Source organism: Cuculus canorus, chromosome 1, assembly GCF_017976375.1.
Source record: "Cuculus canorus isolate bCucCan1 chromosome 1, bCucCan1.pri, whole genome shotgun sequence".
Taxonomy (NCBI): domain Eukaryota; kingdom Metazoa; phylum Chordata; class Aves; order Cuculiformes; family Cuculidae; genus Cuculus; species Cuculus canorus.
In genome coordinates this window covers 146,638,573-146,663,391 of record NC_071401.1, presented here as the reverse complement: position 1 = coordinate 146,663,391, position 24,819 = coordinate 146,638,573, and the positions used below count along the sequence as shown (strand labels likewise).

Here is a 24,819-nt window from a genome sequence, read left to right as displayed (position 1 = left end):
TTTGCAGAAATAGTTAGCAGGGGACAAAAGGGGAGCTTGCAGCCACCCACCCAGGCTGAGGCGTGCAGAGGTTTGCAGAGAAGTAACTGAGGAATGGCTGGAAACACACAAAATACCTACATGGCAGCTTAAATACAGCTCAGTTCAGCAATGGGAAGCCTTTGTGAAAAAGACGTCAAAATTATTGGAAGGAATATTGGGAGTTGCAGCAAACCAAATTTCTTCCACAGCAGTGCTACTTGCTATGGCAGCTGAAATGCGCATGTGGTTCTGAAGCCCCTCGGTCATCTCCATGGTCTGGAGGTGAACACACCATGACCCATCCCTTTCCCTGCCCCATTCTCCTGCTTTCCCCAAAGGACAATTAGACTCTCATAAATAAGACGGGGGAGGAAGTGGAGCCTTTTGACAAAGCACTGTTCCCCAGAGGCTTGAGGAAGTGATTGGTTTTGCATATGAAGACCACAGTGCAGAGATCCAGGCGACCACAGCCAGCAAATTCCCCAAATTCCTCTTTTCTCTCAAGAATTCTCTGATTAGCTGGGAAGATAGTTTGGCTTGTAATGTGGAAAGAAAGGTCATCCTGCCTGCAGAAGCCTGTTCCGTATACAATGTCCTAGAAAGGCTACTTTTTGTTTTCAGTGCTGCTGAGAACAGCTCAGGCTGCTGCAGCCGGTGTCTCTGTAGGAACAGGAGTGAGGAGGTTCGCACTAACACTGGATGTTAATGGCAAAACATCCAAGTATTGCATTGGATAGGCCTTCTGTAAAAGCCTATTTTTAGAAACCACATATTTATGTGCCTTTAATCCACTAGTTGATCCAAGTTAGCTTCTGTCATCAGCATTACACAGATGGCAGCTACCATATGTTACTTTCCATTTCCATTGCACATCAGCTTAAAATGAAGACAATCTCTCCAGCATGAAGTGCAGAAGGCAGTGCGTGCAGCCTTGCTGCTTTCAGTGGAGACAAAATGAAGATCGGGGCTATTTAGATACTTGGCTACACAGGGAGCTCCTCAATTGCTTTGTTAATTAAGCAAGGATGCCAAAGCATCAGCAGAAACTCTTTGGCGTCCTTCCCTCCATTTGTTCACCCATAGATGAGAGCACCCTGCCACCCTTACATCCAGCTAGCCAGGGAGGAACAAAGTTGAAAGAGAAACAGGTTTAGCTACCTGGAAACCACTCTCATCTCTGCATTATTTATCTTTGTGCTACAGCTATTAGGAAAGAAGAAAAGAAGCATGGAAAAAAGGTCATTCCCATGCTTTCACTGGGGAGAAATGACATGGAAATGACATCACTGACATCACTATCCAAAGTATACGTTTGTGTCTGGAGTTCCAAGGCCATTTCCTAATGAAGCACATGTGCTTTACTAGGTTTATTTTGAAACTCTATTTGCTTATTTTCCAGCCATGATCAAAAGGACATTCAGAGTGTTCTCTAGGAGGCACTTGAACCCTGCAGACCAGGAGAGTTTTCTCCTAGCCCCTGTAGCAGCCAGCAATAATACCATTTGTACAATAAACCCGACTGCACGAAATGCTCTGCTGTTTCCTACCACCAAACAGACGCCTCTCTGGGAATCGTGGCCCATGGGGGACAGGACAGGACCTTCTCCCCCACATTAGGCAAAGCTCCATTTGGCGTGTATGACTTGTCACCAGTGGTGCTCTTTCCTCAACCTCCAAGCCTCTGAGCCTCTTGCCAAATGCTGTTGCTTAGTAGCTGTTGCCATAACACTAGCTCTTCTAATACCTTGGACAAAAATGTTACAAAACATGCAAGTCCATTCTGAGAAGCTGAGAAAAAAAAATCTTACCTTAATATTAAAATTGTCATCAAGAAGGATGTTTTCCAATTTTAGGTCCCTGTGGACAACACTGTTCTGAAAAAAAGGAATTAAAAACCAGTGAGGAGAACATTAGAAAATATTAGGAAATTAAAGGTGAGCTGGCAGGGTGGTCTTTGCATCTACATTTCAGGGCTGATTTCACTGTCATAACACTTACAGCCCAGTGACTAGTGACAGGCAATGTATTAGTCATTTGGTGTGTGGTTAAGGGAAGAATGACTGGAATCTGTCCTCCCACAAAGCTTCTAAAACAGCAAGGGGGGTGAGGGGCAGGGGGGTGTCTTTTTGGAACTTAATTCCAGACCAGATCCTGTCCCCACTGTGTGAAAGCAATATATTCTTCCCAGGCACCAGAAAACAATCTCTGTCAATGACGTTAGTCCTTACAAAAGCCCTTATTCCCGCAATGTGCAGCCACGTGGATCAGAGCAGTTAGAATCCTAAAGGACTGTGTAAGTTAGGGATGGACTGTATAAGTTGGGTTAAGGTCAGAGACTTCTTTAAAGAAATTTGGGAAAAACTAAGTGCACAGGGAAGTGCACTGCAGCTTTTCAGAGTCAGGGCTGCAGCTTTTCAGACAGGAAAGCACGCTGCGGCTTTTCAGATTTTGAAAATCACCCTTGTTTATCAGGATTAAAGTGTTTGATAATTCAAATAAAAAAATGTGTTAGCTGCTCATTGCCTTTAGCCTCATGCAAGTTTTGGCTCTGTGCAGTTGGTTTATAAGCAGAGATGAAAGGTCCATGACGACAGCCAGTCAGCTACCTTGGGTTTAATTGCTTAAATTGCCATTCTAATGGGTACCATGATGGATAAAGTCATTGGCAAAGGGTATCTTTCTAGTATTCCTGCCACATCTGGAAAAGTTACTTTTGCCTATCCAGAATGCTAAAGCTCATACATGAACACTCTACCTTTCTCCCGGCTGTTTTCTTTCATATATTTTATTTGCTATTCTAAAGCTCTTTGCTTGCATATTCAAATTGCACAATATAATTTGTTTGAATATATTAATTTTGTAGAAGTTCTATGGGATGCCTTTGCTAGTTTATGTTGTTAATTTTTTTTTTTTATGTCAGGAGAACTATTTCCAAAGCAAAAATGCAATGTAGGGCTAAAATAAGGGAGTGGCTGGTATCTGCCATAACACAGGAAAACATCCTTAGTCTTCAAACACAGGCAGGGAACTACTGCAGCGCTTTTAATGAATATCTCCTGTTGTACTGATATAATCACATGCTGTCATACCTAATAATGAATGCTGTTGAATCAGACATGCTTTGAAATCACTACTCAGCCTGCAAAGAGCATTTTTTAATATCAAATCCTTTGCTCACCTTGTGGCAGTAATGTACAGCAGAGACTATTTGTCGAAAGAAGTGTCTTGTCTCTCTTTCGCTCAATCGCCGCCTCTCACTGATGTAATCGTACAATTCGCCTTTACTTGCATACTCCATGATGATCACAATCTTATCTTTATTTTCAAACACTGCACAGGATAAAAGGAAAAAAAAAAATGCCACAATTGATTCAATCCACTTGAAAACCGACACTTTAAAGGGTGAAGAAGACTTAGGATCGCTGAACACATCCTGCGTCATCACTGCAGCCTGGAAAGGTATACTACCAACCTCACTGCAAAAAGCAGGCACCAAAGCTATATTTTTCCAGAGGAGGATTACAACCATTGAGGCTATTTCACTTTCATACGGCTACACGAAAGAAAGTCTTTGCCTTTATAATATGGGGTCACAGGTGGCAAAGTCAACTTGATCCTAATGAGGTGAGGTGAGGGGGCCACTTGGGCCACTGACGTCTGTATATAAGTCCCAGCTTCAACAGGGACTGCCTCTTACCAGCAGTGCTTTTGAGGCCAGAGGACAGAAAGGAACTGGAGGTTCCTTTGGAACCATCATTTGGAACGGGTTAATAGAAAGCATAATAAACACTGTCTTCAGTGACTGACTAACACAGAATTGCTATTTGGTTTGTAATGACTGTGAGTTGCCTTCCGCTGCCATCAAAAGAAGTCAGTAGATATATGTATCTTCTTCTAGCCCAACTCTGTGCACCAATATAGCAGGCACAGACACCTAAGTAAGCAGTAGCTGCTACGTCTCCAGAGCTGTACACGTCTTGTCAGTATGCCTCTGCATCCCACCTCATGCACCCAATACATCCTCAATCTTACTCCTGCCTCCATCGCATGTCCCACTGCATGCTGTAGATATATCCTTCACTATTTGCACCGAGCTGGCATCAATGTGCAACTCCCATGTAAGCAATGCAAAGAACGTTCATCTAATACACATCACAGCTTGACTGTTCTTTGAGGCTGATGGCACTCTGTGCCACGTGCTGTCAAGGACTTCACTGGGATTTGCAGATAACTAAACACTTAATCTAATAAAGCAGGCTGTGAGTAGTCTTGAATTGCCACAATGCCCTGGCTGCTGAGTAGTTTTTCCCTTCTGACACTGAAAATCCACTGCAGCTCACTGGAAACTGATTGCACCTGCCATAAATAACCACTGTTCATATTTAAACATGGTGATTTTCCTTCTCTTTTTATCTATGGCAGCAGACTGCTGAGGCCAGGTCACACTGGCAGCAAGGCATCTGCAAATTAATGAGGTTACAGAGGTTACTACAAAGAGATGCTAGTTTTGACCAGCCCTATTGGAATGATGCCTTCCTACATATCTTTAGCAAAGCTTAGCCAGTAGTCTTGAAGTGGTATTTAAAAAAACCAAAACAACACAACAACTTCAGCTTTTGCAGTGAAATGTGAAGCTGCCTCTCTCATGCAGATATTTGCTGCTCTTAGCCTTTGTCTCATGTCTTATCACACCTTGTCACTCAACTCCGCAAGCCAAAGCCTCTGCAGTTCCCTCTAACACTCCTGAACTCCAGCCAAACAGCTCTGATAAAAGAGAGAGCAAACAGCCAGATAAAATTGGCTGCTTACTTGTCTGCTGGCCTCACTGCACCCCGAAGCAGAGGCTCCTGCCAGTGATTACATCCTATGTGCATCCTCATTAGCAATAAACTTCGGAAACTGGAAGAGCTGTCTCTGGATGGATTATACTTAAAGCATCCTCTCCACGAATGACAGACTGATATTGTCTGGGAAAAACTGAACATGCCTTGTGTCATACAGGGAACTGCTGGGATGTGTTACCAATAAAGCAGTAATGCACACATTTGTTTTCCAAGCTGAGAAAGGCTTGTTAGAGAAACGGTTGTTTCAGAAGACAAAAAGAAATCGTCTCAGTAAGATGAGACAAATCACTAAAATTGCTTTTATTTAAGAGATTTGATTAAAAAACAAAATAAAATCAAGCAAACAAACAAAAATCCCTGAATCCCCTTCCCCCCAGTTGATTGAATGACTCAGGGGTTATTATATCATGCACATATAGGTGAAGTTGCCACATGGCACCACTGATCTCTGTGGACTCTCCTGGGAGCGCAGGCTCCAAGCACCACCAGCCAAGGACCACCCTGAGCTCAGGGGTATGTTTGCCTCACCAGAGGGGCACAGACGGGGGCGAAGCAGCCCTCGGCTCTTTGCACCCTGCTTCTCTTACTGCTGATGCCCCACCAGGTGTTCAGTGCTGATGATGACAATAACAGCAATAACAGCCCTGCTATGATGAAGCATTCTTCCAGACAGCATTTTTATTAAAGTCTTGCCTTCGTTACTCAGGCATGAGAGTTCTATCAAATCATCCTTTATGTTTTGAAGTTCTAAATTCCAAAATCTGTTTATTCTGGGCTAAAATCTGCCATATTAATACAAGTCCTGATCCAAACATATTCTACATTTCAACAGAAATTAAGCAGAAAGCACTTGGCTTGGAGGAATGTGTAATTACAAGTACTTTCCATTTCAAATTTTCTCTTATAGCTGCTAGAAAACTAATACTTTAAAATTGAATTTAGGAAAGTATAAATCACTGTTTCAAATTATAAATTTTTGTCACAAAACCACACGAGAACCAACGAGAATCAAAGAATTCCAGCAACTTGTTTTCAGTTTAGCACGATACTCAGGACAAATTGGCACATTCTTTTTCTTCATGAGGAATAATTGTAAGAAGGACACTACCCTTGGACTCAGATGACATTACAGAGGCCTCCTCAGCATCATCATAGCTGGACAATTACAGAATTAAACATGAGTTTATCTCTTCACCAAGGAGAAGAGGTGAATGGAGAATCATTTTTTCCCAGGGGGTGGGAGGTATTTTTTTACAACTGCATCATTTCAGCTCAGAGCACCCCCATCCTATCAGCTGAACCTCATGAAAGGGTGTGCAGCTACTTTCCTGTAGAGAGGGGACTAAACAGCAGACAAAAACACCTTGAATGAGAGCCGCTGCTGAAGAAGGGAGGAGTGGAAAGGCAGTAGAATTTATGTCTATACATACAGACAATCTTACAGAGGGGAATTCAGTGGTCAAAACTATCAGGCATGTAACAAAGTGGTATTCTGGCAAGTCTCAGACCATCAGCCACGTACACCATGAATTTTTGCAGAGGTAGTTGGGATGCCAGGCAGACTTCATACAGACACTTCTGAATTTCCTTTCTGAGCTCACTATGTAGTTTTATAAACATACTCTCCAAAAAAGCATTGTGGCTAACGGCTGGGGGAAGACAGAAGGGCACTAATTAAAGGCTGGATTGACTTACTGCAAATAATAATGAGGTAATAAATACACTGCCCTGTTAACACCTGGGCTGTAACCTGCAGGCTGATGACGGACGGATTGCCTACATATAGCTTCTGGGACTGTTTGGTTCACTTTTTGTTTTTGTTGTAGATGATTTATTACCTGCCACGCTACTGCATATTCATTCCGAAACTCACCCCCGCCTAGACACGTGCCTGAACCCTGGCTGCAGCTACTGCTGACAGAGAAGCAAGGCTTCAGCAGGATACTGTGCCCCAGGAACACCCTGCAGGTTGCTTCTGATGGGATGGCCATGTTGCACAAGCCTGCTCATCAACTATGAACGGGGTCAAGGGAAGGAGGGAGGTCATGTATGAGAAAGGTGGGGCTGCTCTTGCTTCTTTCACACCGTCGATAGTCTGCAAACAGCTGGCCAAATAAGATAAGCAGGGAACTGTCGGTATTAACACCCAGACATGGTAGCAGGAGAGATGGTCTGTCAATCACAAATCAAGAGATGGGGGTTGCTTAGCTACAAGGCACGAGCTCCACTATTAGACGAGACAGCTGCAGGAGAAATGCTTGCTACAAGCTGTGTATCATTTATTTCTGAGCCACTGTGTTTATTTCCACCACTCTACAAGCTGAGTTATGCTGAGAGAGCTGCAGCAAGGCCTCAGTGTGGTGGGAGAACTGTTGCACTGTCTCAGCCATAGTGGTCAAGCAGTGCAAGACAGCGGTTGCAAAACGAGAGCGCTCCTTGGCAGAGTGACTCTGCAGGATGAAGAACTGACTTCTGAAGCAGCTACACTTCCACCTGGCCACAAGGGAGGAAGGAGGGTCAGCACTGTGAGAGCACATCAGGAACCAGGGAGCAGGCACACGATGTACCACAAGGTGCAAGGAACAATGTGATTTTATCCCCAAGAGATAAGCAAGAGTACTGTGTTAATGTACTAACACATGGGTTGTGCCAACGTGGAGAAACACCATTTCCCAGTGGGCTACAAGTCTGTTCACCTCAAGAACCTTAGCAAAGGCCAAGAGTAGGACTCTACCCAAGAAGTAAATGATGCTTTAGATGCAGTGGTCAAAAAAAAAGATCTCTTGCAGCTTTTCTTTACACTTCCTGCTTAACTCTTATATGTCTGCTATTTTTTTTTAAATGACAGAAAGTAAGTTCTATACTTCTAGGCTGATAATTGAAACCAAATCTGCTGGCTTCAGAGCTCACTGAAGAATATAAATGTGAAACTGGGAAAGAACTTTACTTCTCACTACCAAAGACATATCTGAGTCAAAGTACATTCTGTAACATCAACAATCTGTCTCTTTCACAGGCTGTTCTACTATAGTAATAATTCTTGCATATAATCTCTCCACTTATTTATATTTAAAGGCTGTGAAATTATAAACTCAGCTTCTATCTACAGCTTTCCATTTTTCAAATGGCACTAGTTGCATAGGGACCTTTTCCTGATCAGCGCTGTTTTCAATCCTACTGCTAAGTTCTTTCCTTTAGCTACACTGAAGTTGCCTCCATTGAAAGTCCATGGGACAAGTTTAACACTGAATAATCACACTCCCTATCCCTCTTAAATGCTAAGATGGACCTCACCCTAAAAGTGTTCAAAGCCCACACGGGCATGTTTTTGCAAACATCAGTAGAAAGATTTAATAGTACCTTGTACACCTTTGTATTAGAACAGTTTGCTTTGGACTTACTTACTACCAAACATAAAAAGCAAAACAAAGCAGAACACAAAAGCAAAACAAAGCCCTTCCTCCATGCATGTATACATGAGTGCTGAGTGGGTTAGAATCCTCCTCCCCCCTTAATGGACTACCTCCTTGTGGGCTGATTCCATTTGGTTTACATGTAACCCTAGGGTAAGGATTTTAGTTTGTTAGTTTAAGAGGGGCAGCCAATCTCTTCGCACTGGAACCATTTGAATTCTCCTCATGCCTTTGCTCTCTATCAGAGCAATCTCCTAAATTAGTTCCAGTATGTTGACATTCCTTCCATCTGGTGTCTTTCCATTCAGCGGTATTTTTATTACTCTCTTAACAGCCACAGACAGAAGTACCTTTCCACTGCTACAAAATGCTCTTTTATTAAAGGTCAGCCAAATCAAAAGAGCAAGCAAGTTTGTTTTTAATTTTGGAGATGCAGACTAGAATAACCTTTTCATTCAGAAAAGTCTTGTATGACCTCAATTACCTCACTTGTTTAATAAGGCTCAAATTATTCTTCAAACAGACATGTGAATACTGAAAAATGTTTTTATCTTGGAAATTCACCCCAATGGATATTTTGTGTTCTTGGCTGCTTTGAAAGCTTTAAAGCCCCTTGGCATTTTTTATTATTATTATTGTTATTATTACATTAATAATAATAATAGAGTATACAGCAGGCATGAAAATATCCAAAGTCCAATGTATGAACCCACCTGTATGCATATGCGTACATTTATGCATATGTTCAATTTAATTGAAGATAGTGAGACATAAAGTATGTGTTCTAAAGCTAAGTCTGTGTTAAATTATTTTCCTGAATTATGGCCTCATTCAGCTGAATTGCATCTCTTCTTAAATTAAAGGAATGTAATTAAGATCCTGCAATAATAATTTTAAATCTGACAACATGCTAGAATTTACTCCGCATTGAGGAGATTAAATCAGAACGAGGATCATTATCCTGGCTGGTGTTGTTTCTCGGAGAATGAGGCTGAGGTTATGCAGATTTTGATGGTCTACTCTTTGAAAATGAAGGAAAAATGAGTTGCTAATGTGGCAACAATAACATGTTATAGTAATTGTCTTTTGTTTTAGGAAAGAATACAAGAGCTAATTCTGCCTTTTTTTAAATTGTGATTACAAACTACTGAGGAACTTCAGACAGGCAAACATTTACATGGCAGTGGGAGGACTGTGTAAATGGAAAGATGGAAACATTTGACACTGTTACTTGCAATCATTTTGACATCTGAATTGGAACTGCCAGTGATCTCACGTTTGAGTTCATGTCCTGTCCAACAAAGCTTTATTTAGGTGATCATCCTGAATGACAGGAAATTCATAAAGGTTAGAGTATGGTAACCAAAGTGTTAAGTTAGTTTACACTTGTTTCATTACTATCGCCAGACTCTCAAAATATTACTTTATGTTCTTGGATGTTATCAACTGAGTACAATGGGAATAAAGTACTCGAAGGTCAAAAGCCTACATAATTAGAGGAAACCAATTAGAAGTGTGGCTACACAGTGTCACTGCTGAAGTACTTTGTCTTGGCTAAGTCAAAAAAAAAAAAAATCATTCCAGCTTTCCAATTTTCATCATTCTTGTTTAGAGCCCAGTCATCCACGTGATGTTTTGACTTTTTCAGGTATTTTGAACACCAAAGGGATGAAGTCATTACACACTAAAGTTTGTTTTGGTTACATCTGAAAACCAGGACATAGCAGAGGCTCGGACGGAGGCTGGGACTGCCTCTCCATCACTGTCAGCCTGAGACGCATAACTGTTTTGCACACACACAAACCTGTCAAGGGCATCAGCTGCCACCTTGGTCCCCACCTGCCTGCCCCATCAAGGGGTGTGCAGCGCAGCCGATGGCACGAGTGCTTGCCTGAGCTGGTGCTGCTGGGAGGACACAGTTCATCAGCAACGGCTCGCACATGCACACCTTGCCAGCTGCCACCCAGGCAGAGTTTAGGCAAGGCAACTGCTTTCACTGATGACACAGTGACTTCACCGACACAACTTAAGGAGCCCTGCACTGCAGATAGGCCTATGTGCGTCTGAAACACCACGTGTGCATTTGCTTTTTGTTGCACGAAGTCTGGCACAAAGTGTGAGAATGTACATGTAGTGTCAAATCAGATCCATTGCCTTTGGGATTTGAAAGTACAGAAGAGCTGAACCAGTTCCCTGATTAACCAAAGCATGCCACCCTGCTCAAGTCATTGTGGACTGGTAGATGCATGATGGAGAATCTCTGTGCTTTTTCTTAAAAGTACAAAAATGCAATCTAAAAAAAAAATAAAAAAAATTAAGAAGTGCCTCTTAAATGGGAAATCCATTTTTTGTGCCTTTTTGCTGTGAAGGGTCCAGCACTGTTCTAAGCATCCTGGCCCCAATCCAGCAAAGCACTTCAGCACATGCTTTCCTTCAGTTACTTGTTCCCATTAATATCATCGTGTTCCACAGGCACCAAACTGTGATCCTAATAGTCTTTCTTCATAGAAAACCTTCATTAAACTATTTCCAGAAATGTGTTTGCTAATAATCTGTTCAGTTTTGAGTGCATTTTGCAAATGGGTGAACTTTTCTGCATGGTTATGCTGACCAAGGACAACTTCTCCAGCAGAGAAACCGTGCTCACATAGGCACTGTATTTCACAATACAAAGACTCAAGAGCTCATTCCTGTATGTACCAAATGTAACTTCACTGTCATGCTTGGTCCAACACATGTTTAAATGTTTGCAGAATCAAGCCTGATGCTTTTTTCCCTGGTTTAACTTTTATAAAGTATTGCCAGATGAGATAGATTTTGCACTCAGACTGCTCTTGGAAAAATATGTTAGCTCTCAAAGGCTTTATTATCAAATTCTGGGGTTTTCAAGGCAAAAAAGAAATAGGGCAAGGGAAGGGCGGGGGGTGGGGAGGAGGCAAGAGATGAATGGACAGAGGCATTATTCTATAAATTAAAATTTATGTGCTGAAATCGGAACACTGCTAGCAAAGCCAGCTTCATTTATCCAGTCCCTTTCAAGGAGTTTAAAGTCACTTGAAAGAGCATTTCCCCTCACAGCCGTGCTCAACAGATTGCCAATTAGAGCCCTGCTGAGAAGATGGAATTTCTTTGGCGTCACAACTGTAGGTCTGCCCTCTCAGTAATGGGCAAGGTACGTGCCTTTTGATTGCATTACAAAAAATATATCTCTGAACTGCAAAGCTTTGTTTGCACACATCTGAATTTGCTCAGTATCAAAAAAAAAGATAAGCTTGTGTTTACATCAAGTTGACAAATTCAAAGGTTAATTGCTTTTAAGCAGGCAGGTCAAAAGGATACCTAAACAATGATTCTACTTAAGGAAAACACATGTTTGAAAATGCAATACAAAGAGCTTTCAAAGATACTACAGGGAGATACTGCACTGTCCATGCTAGGTAGATATGTGCAACCTGGCACCAACAGAAAGTGCTGTCAGACGCGCAGTGACAGTCTGAAAACCCAGAGTAAAAATCAGTGAGAGAGGAGAAAAATACCTGCGGGGTGGCTTCAGTTTAGAAATCATGCATCTGATCCAAGCCAGTCAGCTAGACTCCATCTATAGCCAACAGGAGCCTCCAGCATGTCATTTATCCCACCTATCTGAAAAATATCTCCCAGGAGGGAACAAACCACCCTGTGTAGATCCTGATCTCTCTTGACTAGAGAGCAAAATGAGACTTCTAGTGCACACGAACTGCCTAAATTTTGGATGGCTTAGATTTGGTGAGATTAAAGCCCATCCCTGAGGACTGAACGAGTTCAACATTTTGTGTCAAAGGATAGCAATATTACATCACTCTCTGTGCATCACTCAAGAAGAATAGACATATGTTTAAAATTCAACTTCAAAAGGATACAAATACTTCAGTCCTAGATATAGTCCCTTAACTTCACTACAAGTACTCTTCAGCTTAAAACGAAGCACACACTCGAGGATCCCTGAGCTCACATTTTTATCTCCATGTAGTATGTAACCACTCCTCTGAATTCAGCTGTGCAACCACACATCTTCTCAGTGTTACAATTCCTAAATTACAGCATTGGCTGCTAAAGGCAAAATATCGACTCTAACTGCTTGGAAAGGCTGGATGAGCTGTAGAGCTGCCATAGCTCTGCTCTATATAACACTTTCCAATGGAATACAGTCCAACCAAGAAGTTGATTTCCACTGCCCATCCCTTCAGGCCAGGAATTGAACACAAGAAGTCATGAAAGGCTGTTTGCTTTCTAGAAAATGAAGAGGATATAATTCAGTAACAGAATGGAAAACTTCCCAGAAACACGAGAAAAAAATGCCTCCAGATTTGTTGACGCAAAGTACTGCTGCTGGCTCACAGACCACAAGGGGACCACAACATCACCTGCCACAGGCACTCCCTCTCCTGCAAACAGGATGAACCCTCAATTGTGGAGCTTGACCGGCTCTGCTAAAGCACTGCTCCTCCCTCCGTGGGGCCAAAACGAAAGTTTTGCTTCCACAGGACTTTATTGTCTGCTTCTAAAAAACACAGTAATCTTTCCTAACTTTTACAAATGTTTTAACTCACTAAAAACTATTTAAAGTAAGGATAAGAAGGGCAATTGGTCAAAGGACTGCAGCACACAATCTTTTTTCTTTCTGAGTTCCCGTGAAATAACTTTTGTTCCATTTGCAACCCACATGCTGACACAGCACCCCTCCCCTTTTCTGTTCCCAGATCCTGTTATGAGTTTATTCAATAAAAAGACAGATATTCATCTCTTTTCAAGTACAAGAACATGCTTTTGAATAACTCAATATGCGATACTGTAACAGTACTCCAAGCCAGCTCGTTTTAATCAGTCGTATCAACTCTCAGAGCCGAGCTGCCATATACATATCATCACCTTGCGCGTTTACCTTGCTGGTATGTAAATACAAAGAGCTACATTTGGGCTGCCTGTTCCGCACACAGGGAAAGAGGTGATCCCTGAGGAAAAGGCTGCCTGACCCAGGTCCCTCTGAGCCTCTGAAAATCACTCCCAGGTCTGCCATGCGGCCGCCCTCCTTACAGCAGCAGACCTTTCAGATGGTGAATTTTAGCACGTACTCAGCCCAAACATTCCAGCTAGAGCTGTGATGTTTCTTGAGGAAGGAAGGAAGGAGGAGGGGATTTTACTACAGAATGACACTCTATAAATATATAAACAAACAGACAGACAAATCAGAGAAGAATGTCCCTGGCTTCCTGCTCCTTGCTGTAGGAGACAGGAATTAGCAGGCTTCCCAGCTGTGTCCCAGGAAGAAAGGAGTTAGAGGGGGAATTCAAGATGAGGAAACAGGAACAAGCCAGACTGACAAGAAAGTGTGCAGAGGTGGATAGGAAATGGATGCTCGGATTCAGAGGAAAAAAGCAGCAACGACAGAACCAGCCAGACTAACTAGCAGGTAAAGGAGAACCAACGGCCTAGAGCAGAAAAGACTGGTCTCATGCAGTGCAGGGAAAATAAAGCACACAAGGACTGGTTTAGACACTGGAGACATAAGTAGTCATCAGGCTGGCGCGTGAGGGAGGGTGAAATTAAATTGAATTATCCAATGGGAGCAAGGAGATGAGGTGATACATGCAACAACTTCCCACCTGCCGTGGACAGAGGGCTCAAGTCACACATGAAGAAGCTCCCCCAGGCAAAGGGTTATGCATCTGTGAAACACTGGTGGTTCACAAGGAAGGTAGTATTCAAACCAGTTTCTTTGGTAAGGGATGATTTCCACTAGTGGTATGGGTTTGTTAGGTGCATGATCTCAAGAAACATGAATATCAGGTCTGCAAGAACATAACAGTCAGGGAAGACAACCGCATTCACTAACCTTCATATATGGTGATGATATGAGGGTGGCTGAGGGATGACATAATCTCAATCTCCCGTCTGATGTGAACCATATCCTGTTCATCCTTAATTTTGTCCTTACGAATGGATTTTATTGCAACCTATAAATTCAGGAAATCAAGCATTATTCTTGGAACTGAACAAATACATAGAATACATTAAGGAGAGTTCAACAAAATAAATACAGATGTTAGATGTTGGTAGAATGTGGAATGACCAAAGCACAGCTTTAAAATTCAAATCTCCATGCCCCAGCTCCTTCATTTTATAGCAATAAATACACTCTTACTACAGCAATGGGTGACGTGAAGTTTTAGGGTCTTCAGTAGTTATGACTTCACTGATAGGGAACACAGCATCTTTGAGAAAGATCTCTGTGTTAGCCTAAGTATTTTCTATCTCAGGCAAATAGCAAAACTCCCAAAAGATTTTGGTAAGAAGTATATTTGCTTAGACATGATTGCACTTGACAATTTCAAACACAAGCTTTGGATTCTGTTTCTCTGAAATAAGGCTGAGATCTCTGATGGAGCAGAGGTAGGGAATCCACGGGGCCTATTACAGATTTATGTTTGTCCATGTTAATACATAGAGGATCACATTAATACAGGTAGCTCCATGGTTCCCTAAAGCAGGCAAACTGCTCAGGAATTACGACTAATTTTAAAAAAATCAGAAGAAACAGATCTTTGAAATTCACATCTAAACTTGTCCTCATATAAACCCAAGGCTTTCAGGTCCTACACAGCACTTATGCAATCACTGCAAAACCATATCCTTCCTGCATCCTTCCTCAATCAGCAACCATTTTTTCAAGCACATCGTGTGACTGGATATCTTTCCAAAAGGCAGGGTGGGAACAGAGGAAGTGATAGCTGAACTTGCAAATTATAACAGCCCTTGCGAGTGTGTGTGTGTGTGTGTACGTGTGTTGCCTGTGAAAAAAAGGGCTTATCTGAATGACATAAAAAATCGTGGAGGTCAGCTCATGCCCCACAAGAAACGCAGAAGCCAACAATGGAGAGAAGCTGGTGGGAGAGGGAAGGCAAGGACATTGTGCACACTGAATGGCAGCATGGCCTTTATTATACTCAATATTTACCCTGCTTTATTTTTGTAAGCCAGAGTTCAAGGAATAAATTACCAGCTACTTTAAAATCAATAATAAGTCTTTGAAAAACATCACTGACCTGCTGAGATGACCACCCTTTTATGGGTAAACAACACTTTTGTCATTCTATGCAGCCAACTATTGCGGAGCTCTCTCCTGGGAAAACATTTGTAAATCTGTGATTTATATGATTACCCTAGCTCCTTCAGAAAAAAATAATTTCACTGCCTACTTCAGTAATTGCAAGTGGCATGACTAGTATTGTTTTCATTATATGATGTAGCATCAAGGATATTGAAGAAAGAAGGGAAAAACTTACAATATTATAAAATTGAAATGTACATAAACAGGAGCTAGTTTAAAGGATCAGGTTTCCTACAAAGCCTTCAACTCTGAAAGGCAACATTGTTCAAAAAAAAGCATTAAGCACATGCCCCATCCCCTCAAATTCTTAAAGATTTCAGCACATGCTTAAAATTAAGCTCATGCTCAAATGCTACCTCACTTTGGGACTGCAGAAGAAAAGCTAGAAAGCCAAGGGACAAATTGATTTCCATGTCAAAAATCACATGATCATTTTCTTGTTCTCAACCCAAATTATTTGGTATAGAGATTTTAAAAGTAGCAACATAACGATGGTCTTATCTACCTGGCACATATTGCTAGAAAAGGCAACAAAACCAACTCTAATTGAAGGAGTGATCAAGACAACATGAAGTAATTCTGGAGATGGAGAAAGCAACTAACACTAAAGATGAGGCTGAATTTTCTCCCCTTCCCATGTCTGCACTGGATAGCCTGCAAATGCAAATACACCCTGCATACAAGAAGTGTGTGGGCGGCTCTTGAAGTATCATGTGGATTCCTGCCACAAATAAATATAGACATGGGTAAAAACACATTTTTTATTAAACGACAGCCTTGTACTTGGCTCCAAAGAAGAATTTAAGAAGGCTTTAATTGTCAAATATACAACAGGGAGCAAATTCTTCACCATTCATGCCTGGTAAAGTAAACAGCACCCCAGGGGGCATACCAATGTCCTACTAACTTGACTCTGCTTCACAGACAGGACTTTTGTTTGCCTACACCTAATTATTTTAAATGGCCTCCCTGGAATAATTGCACATGTGAAAACATATATTTTTAGATACAAAAAATGCAAATGTGATTGAAAAGCATGGTGGCACTCTGTAAATACATGTTTGGATTAATCTTCAAATGCAAACAGATGTGTTGCCTGGGAGGATATTTTTTAACATGACGAGAAAATTTACAGGCTTGCAGCTATGCTGAAAAGTTGTTAAGGCACCCAGGAGCCTTCATTTACAAAGGCTACTCCTAGAAGTTTAACTGAATTTTGAAGATGGTACTTCACCTCTCCTGAAAACACCCCTTCCTAGTTGCAGGGGTAGAATTCAGCAGCCCAGACGGTGTATTTGGCATTTTGTCAGTGACATTCAGGCTTCAAGATCTCACCCCAGCATAAGGAAAGAACAAGTTCTCTAAGCTTTTAATATTCAAGACTTTCTCTTCCCTCCCTCAGCTACTTCAGATCACAGTGACCGGCATTTAGAAACAGGGAAAGACACTCAGCATGTGTGATCTATCTCAACCCCAGTGGTGTCGACAGATCCTGCTAAGCATCCACCTGCTCATGCTCAGACCATACCCTGCAATCCTGTCAAACAGCAAGAGTGCTGTGGGAGAGGCAACGTCCTTTAGCCAGGGCACAGCACGTTGCCAGTACGAGCACTCCATACTAGAGCAAGGCTTCAGGCATTCACACGTACCAGCAAAATAATATCACTGCCTGTTTGCACAGCACAAGAGCATGCTCAAAGCAGAGTGCAGCCACTTATTAATTAAACGCTGGGAGGCAAGTGGTGAAACAGCACTACCCATCTGCTTTTAGGAGATGAGAAAATTGAAAAGGAAAGCCGACGTGACTCCTAACGGAAACAACGACAGTAGCATCTCAAAAATTGCTGCCTGCTTCTCCCTCCCAAACTGTGCAACACACCACAGGAGGACCTTGTTCAACAAACAGTCTGATTATTAAAGGATGATTTCTCATACCATTCCCTCATGTTCCAGTGCTATTTTTTCCTTCAAAAAGAGACTCGGGGAAGTGAAAGGTTTGCAGGTATCTTAATAAATACTTTTTACCCCACGCCACTTGCCTGGTGGCCTGCACAATCCCCAAATCGACAGGCTCCACATCTCAAAAGCTATCAAGATAGCACAGCTTTGCTGGTGATGCGGTCTGAAAGGCCAGTGAGCGATCACTGTCAGCAGACTATCACTGTCAGATAGTCTGACAGTGGCATCCCAGAGCAGGATTAGTGGAGCAGCAGGACAGCGTTTTCTCCAGCTCCATCCCTCTAAGAAAGGGATTTCTGCCAGCCAAGTGTCTTTCATCTGCATCAATCTTCTCAGACCATGTCAGCAAGGGTACTTGGGCTTAAGTCTACTGATACCAAAAACACAACACAAAAAAGAAAGCAGGCGAGGTGTTTGGGTTTTTTTCAGTATTTCAAGGAAATGTTATGATTTGTAATCCCATTTTAAGTATTTATTTTATATTTAATTGTTTTCACCTCACCAAGCAAAGTAAGATCCTTAGCTGTATGTTCTGGTCTCAGGCTGTAAAACAAGTCTCTCTTCCAGGTATTCTAACATATCTACTACAGAATTTCTTTCACGAAATCTGTTTTACTTAGAAAAAGTAGGCTCTTGGCCTTAGAAAAAAATAGTCCAGAAAAATACATTTTCAAAGTGTGCTGATGCTTTTAACATCAGACAGAGCTGGCTCCGTTTCTCAAAACCCCATTTATAGGACTGCTGCCAGATACAGGACATGATGAACCTGAACAACTTAAACCTAGTAAGAAATAATCTTAATTGAGAAATACCTTATGAAAGAACTTGTTTGTTCATTCTTTAGGCCTTTTTCTTACTAGCTTGCCTGCTTACTTTCCTTGCTTTCTCTGAAAGCAACAGCTCCACTGTGTGCAACATCAAAATTTATTAAGGGTCACAGCCTATGAATCAAGAGTAGGGCAAACCCAACACGCTTTTTTACATCAGCGACATTAACTACTCCAAATACTCCAACTCAAGATCTGCAGAGAAAGTGCTGTTAGTCCCTTCGGTACTCTCAAAACACTGTACTTATACCTCTACCACACTTTCTCAGTATATTTTACTGGGTTTAAGACTTAGATAATTTAATTATAGTATTTTTAGTAACTTTACTAGTAGAGGAATTTCTATTTTTCCTAGCTTCTTGTTCTAATGAGAATTTCAGGTAACTCCAAGACCTTGCACTCAGACAAAGTAACATATCAGATTCTTAATAACGAAATCTAAAGCCTCTCACCCCAACAAACCAGGTTCAAGTTCACCCAAAGCCCCTGTAGACACAGTATTCAATCTGGCAAAACACTTTAGCACATGCCTCGCTTCACACATGTGAGCAGACCATTGACTTTTGTGGGGTAGCTCCACATGTAAAGTTAAATATGTGCATAAGCACCAAGGTCACAGCTCAAAACTAGGCCATGTGATGGTCCCTCTGGAGATCAATACTGGCTGTACGCACCAGTAACATCCCCGGTATCTGTCCTGCAGCTCTGATGGCAACATGGTCCCACACATGGGGTAAAAGGGGGAGAAAGGAGCAGCAGAGATGGGCTGAAACCATCTCCACTTACATCACCAGTTGTAGTACCAGCCTCTGCTCAGAAGCAGGTACAGAGAATACCTTCTACAAAAACATACGGCATAGGGGGTAGAAAGCAGGGCGGTGTGAACCTCTAACATGGCCAGGCATTTCCAAACAGCTCTTCATAAGCGCAGCCCCTACTCCACCACTGCTCTGACTTCCAGAAGCAGATGGGAAAGAGGGAGCATTGCTTTTGGCTTCCCATCCCTCTGTGAGTCAGCTTGCAGAGTGTGCTGGGCAGGAAGCATGGAGAAATAAGCTGCTCTCTTCAAGCCTGCAATAAATTACCTGTCTCCGTTTGCTGGAAAGAGGATTTATACTTACTCTCTGAACTGGTGTAAAGAGATTACTAAGTATTTTCCAATACATTTAACGCTTCTTTGCTTTTGTTTGGTACAAATAATGTTTGTTGAACTATAAATACTTCAAAAAGATGACTATTGCAAAGGTTTCTCTACATTCAGCCCTATCTGTAAGAGAAATCTCTTCTTTATCAGCTTCTCGGCTGCTCGATTGAACAAAATGGGTGGAATTTTCTTTTTATGGAGGCACATCAAGACCATCATGTACAGAAAAATATCTGAAAGTTTAAACATATGGAAAAGGGCATGGCAGACAATAAGTGCCCATTTCTATATCAAATCGCCGTGTTTGCTGAGTCACTGCTGGCATCATCATTTATGGGATGAGTAACAAAGCTATATTTTCATGAAAGTGTAAAGCTGTTTCTCTTGATTTCAGGAAGTTACTTCATGCATGTGTTTTAATCTAATGAACCTACGTTTGCCTCATTTCCAGCTGAGACGTGTGAAACATAAACAAAGGCAGAACTAGCCACAGTGCCGAAAGTCAGGGATTTTTAAGTCAGCTAGTGCTGTAAGCAAGGCTGACCACCTGAATGACACAAACCACTGAACCCTCCCCAGCAATTTCTGCATACAGTACATTCGGTCCCATTGAAAACAATCTTCCACTCTTTATTATCTATCAAGACTATTTTTAGGACTGTGTTGAGATACGGACAAACTGCTATTTTTTCCACTGTGGGGGCTGTGACTTTTAAGCTGGTTCCAGCACTTGTGCATACCACTCACGCTCGAGCGAATTCCAATGGGCTCTTGCAATAATACTATTGTGGACAGTCAGGAAAATGACATCAGGACAGAGAGTGCAGTGCTCCAAGGAAGGGAAACCAGCTTGCTGCCACCAAGAGATATGTCAGAAATGTAGCGTAGAGAAAATTATTAAAAATGTTTTTCTTTGGGTGAAGAGGGAGGGGAACATTAAATACACATAGACCTCTCCTTTCTGAAAACTATGAACTGAGGCCATCCCCACCCAGCAATGGGAAGTGGGTGAGCCCTGCTGGTTTCACAGCTCTGCTTCCTTTCTTTGAGAGTTGGAGGTGGGAAGTGCAATTGTACCAAGTGCCAATAGGGCGGGTGGAGGTAAAGAATAAGTTGATCAACCATGGGGGAAAAGAAAGGGAGAGCAGAGGATGTTTGGGGGTGGGGAAAGAAAAGGCACATTGTTCTTTCTCCATCTCCATGGAGCTGCACAAGAAAGAATAAAGTCTGGCACCATATTATGCTTTTTTCCAAGGGAGTCTTTGCCTATGGCTCTTGGCCCAGACATCATCAATGTGAGAGGAAGAGAAACAAAACTATCAAATTGGGTGGTCCCTGAGGTTGCTGCAATCAAATGATAAGGAGGGGGGATGCTGATAATGCACTTGCATTGAAATGGCACTTCCACAGGTTGCACAAAGGAGAGAAAGGAAAGGCAGGGGATAGACTGAACAATTGTCTATCTGGCCTTTGAACCTTCCAAGTGGGAAGAAGGAGCCATGAACAGATATCCCTAGATGGAAGCCAAGCACCCGAAGTGCTCTGCTAGGGTATCGTCACACCAACTTCTCCTTCGAAGTCCCTTCCCAGATGGGCGTATCTTTGCTGTGTCCATTTGCTGGAGGAAAAAAAGCTATCTTGACACTTTAATCCCAGGCTAAAAGCAGTAATAAAGAGCATCATGCAGGACATGCAATTCTAAGAACAAGCTTCTGCACAGCCACAGAAAACATTTCAAGCACTCACTGAAAAGTTGGACAAAAGACCACTGTGAGATTAAGCAAAATTAGTGCCTGGCATTGTGCATTTTACTAACACATCTCAGAGCTCTCTCTTTCAGAGAAAGAGTAAGGTTGACACAATGCCACTGCTTCAGAGATTGTTAGTTTTCAAATCCTAAAAGCCAGATCATCTCCATGGTGATACTGCTGGAAGGCAAGCATGCAACAAAACTCTTATTAATTATTTATCAACAGTCCAGCTCTATTGTTTGATATGTTGTCAAACTATGCAGTAATCAGGGGAGTTGCACAAAGTGGTAACCAGTGCCATCTGCACCCAGTGACACTCTGCTGATTTAAATGTTGGGGCTTCTTCTCATTACTCTGTTTCACTGCACATTTGTTCATATTACGGATGCTACCAAAGACAAAATACTGTTGTTGTTGTTGTTGTGCGCCAGCAGCTGCACGCAAAGGATAAGGATGCACGTGCCACACTGTACCTTTCAAGTTCATTTGTTTTAAGAGGCAAGGGTATTTTTTACAGCTGCAAACATCTGCCTCTCTTTGCTTCATTCTCCATTTCCCAATGTATCACATAAAAGAGATTATATTTCTAAACACCAAAGCTGATTTACTCCCGCTCTGTCACTCACTACCTGTAGAGAAACTCACTTTTACACCCAGGCACTAGAAGTCTCAAGTCCATGTGACATATGTTACATCAAAATTCTCTTTACATAAGCTGAGGCACAGTGTGCCAGTGCTTCTTGGAGAACCAGGGTTCAATTTTCCTTTTCTGGTTCTGCTGGACATAGTCACTGTTATATCATAAATGATTCATTAAGTGAAGAGGAATTAACTAATCACAAACACCACACAAGGGGGCTATATCTTATTTCTAGCTACACCTTTACTGCCTGTAGAACCAAGTTTTAATGAGCAGTAGAAGGCATCAGACGAACACATTTATGCTACAGATATACAAAGTGGGTGCAAGAAGGAACACGTACAACACCCTTCCTTCACTTCTCTCCTCACTCTCATACAATGCCTGTTAACAGCATTGGTGAGCACATTTCCTGAGTAACTACTGCCTTACTGGAAAATGTACAGCCCTTTGTTAGTTGGTACCTGCTATCCTCAGCTATGTATATAAAGCCTAGCATACACCATGCATCCTCTGACAAATTAACCTGGCAGACTTTTCTTCATTTTACATTGAGAATCCTGGCCTCGAGTCACCCTTACTACCAGATGGATCTTACAGCTCTGTATTAGTCATTTCAGGACTGATTTACCACTAGGAATAAAAAAAAAAAAAAAGCATTCATCTGGTTTAAAGTAGATCCGATTTCCGAGAGCATTTAAAAACACAATCTAGCAATCAGTGAATCTTGGAAACAGAGGAAAGCAGGGAGGGCTGCAGAAATCATAAATGGACAGTCCACTGATATATGTCAGAAATCTACCAAAAAAAACTCCTAAAATAACAGTTTTCCATACAGCATTACTGAAGTTCCAAATCATAGGTATGTTCAGTTTTAGAAGAAAGATCCTACAAGTAATCACCATCCCTAGCAATAATGGATTCCTGCTTCAAGCTGCCCCATCTTATTGCTACCACAAATCTGCATCCACAGTGAAACAAATTTGCTCTGGTAGAGCAGAGGTTGCAAAGGATTTGCTGAAAAGCAGGAATCTGACCAGATGAGGTTATTAAAGACACCTGCCAGGACTGGAGCCCAAGGCTGGCATCCTGGGAGAGTCCATGTCACATGCAGACTTCACTTTCTTGGAGAAAAGAATTGAACTGCTTACATTTTTCCTAATTCACTTCTAAATGTAACTCCATATTTTTCTGAATATCCGAATAAGCAATATCTAATACTTTAAAATATTCATAACTCAGCCTGCAAAAAACCACACATACATTTGAGTTCTGGAGGACTAAAGAAAAGAGGAAAAAAAAAATGGCCAATTTGAAGTTTTAGGGCTGTCATGCACAGGTCAATGGAAGACCCTCTCTTTTCCAAAGCATATTAACTCACAAATATCCTATCCAACTACCTTCAAGTTTTCAAGGGAAGTTCATGTTTTGGCACATAAGAAATTATATCTGGAAAGAAACTGGGGTAGGAGATTTCCCCAAGGCAATGGAGGTTCGTAACTGTAATTAAAAGAAAAGAAAAAAAAAAAACCCCGCTTTACAACCTCAACTATGGACCGTACCTCCTTAATAGATGTTAACCAGCACTGAATGCCACATTCACTGAAAAGATGAAAACTGCATTTACAGTTAACTTCTGGTGAAGTTGCCAAGCAGATGTTTATTTTTGGCTTCCACATTTACTGAAGCCAAATGCTACACTGAATTGGGATTTCACAAAGTCTAACTGCTTTTCTTCCAGGTTACAATTTTGTTGGAATCAAAAAGGAAAAATAAAGGAGGGGGGAGAAAGGCAGGAAGAAAAAGCTGATTTAACTTTTAAATAGGAAAAAAACTGGTAGCATCCATTTCAATGATGTCTGTTTATATCATAGTTTAAATAAGGCTCAAATTGTGCAATCATTATTGATCAGCTTCCAAACACAGCACAGTTCCATCCAGCACATATGCAAAAGAGGAAAAGTCACTGGAAGCAAATCCTGTGTCAGTCAGTCTTTTTAACTTCTGCAAGGCTGTGTGCAGACTGTTTAGCACTAATCAAATTACTGGCAAGTCAGGTTAAAGAGGAGTGAAGGAATTCACAAGCCCCAAGTTTACTGTTCTCAGTGTTACATGGGTATTACAGATTCCCCTTCCAAAAACTGGAAGATAGATTTCACATTAATTTTGAGACTTGATCTCAGAGCTACCACAGCTGCTGATGTAATGCAAAATGCTAACCTGGGGCAGCAGAGAGGGACTTTAATTCGATGTTGTTTTTTCATTGTGAATAAGCAGTGAACCACACTGAAGTAATCCTCTGAAGCCAGAGTGCACGCTGTTCAAGGCACTGGTTTGAGGATGAAATGTAAAATGAAGATCCTGACTACTTCATTACAAAAAGCCCTTTATGACTTTCTTAAGAAGAGAGGTATAAAGCCCTGATGCCTGGGTCTAGTTCCAGTTTGAAACTGACAGTTTCCTGTAATTCCTCCCAATAATTCAGATTGGAAATGGAGTTATTCACAACCTCTACGCAACTGCTGCAAATTACTGCAATGTGCTGCTAAATAGTTGCTAAATAATGGTAACCTCAGCAGTTACCAGAGTCTCTAAAGTGATTTTGCACATGTTTAGGTGAAACGTGCTATATTAGTGCAAGACTGTAATTCACATTAAACAAGGAATGGGGCGGACACTGTTTGAACTCTTTCTTAAAACTAGTTTTTTCCAAGAAGCCACCTGACAGACCATTTTCATTCATTGGTATGTTCTGCTTGAGGAAGCTGTGGCTAAATAAATATAACTCAAATTATTCTCACTTTTTCACTAAAGTTTCAATGAGTTTAGAGAAGCCTCAGGACAGCTGAGAGCTTTGCACAACGCCTCTTCTGCCACAAATGGGATGCAACCTGGTGTTGAGTGGATTGTTTAATTTTGCATTCCTGGTTCTGCATTCCTTCAAAGGGGAGAAGGAAAAAAAAAAAAAAAAAAAAAAGACATGCTATTTCACCATGAGAATTAGAAAAGTACAATGAAAACCTGGGAAGAGTCTTTCTTCTGAAGAAGAAACGTCTGTACCTTCAGGCACCAC

At 41.6% G+C, this 24,819-nt stretch overlaps 1 protein-coding gene across 1 annotated transcript in view; it reads right to left on the bottom strand.

Annotated features, from left to right (window-relative positions):
* Positions 1 to 24,819, bottom strand: part of NUAK1 (NUAK family kinase 1) — a 50,345-nt gene that overhangs the window by 10,477 nt on the left and 15,049 nt on the right. The window contains exons 2-4 of the mRNA XM_009565647.2: positions 14,151 to 14,271; positions 3,200 to 3,351; positions 1,830 to 1,895 (exon numbers count right to left, since the gene is read on the bottom strand). Of these exons, the coding sequence (XP_009563942.2) occupies positions 1,830 to 1,895; positions 3,200 to 3,351; positions 14,151 to 14,271 (339 nt within the window). The remainder of the gene's footprint in view (positions 1 to 1,829; positions 1,896 to 3,199; positions 3,352 to 14,150; positions 14,272 to 24,819) is intronic.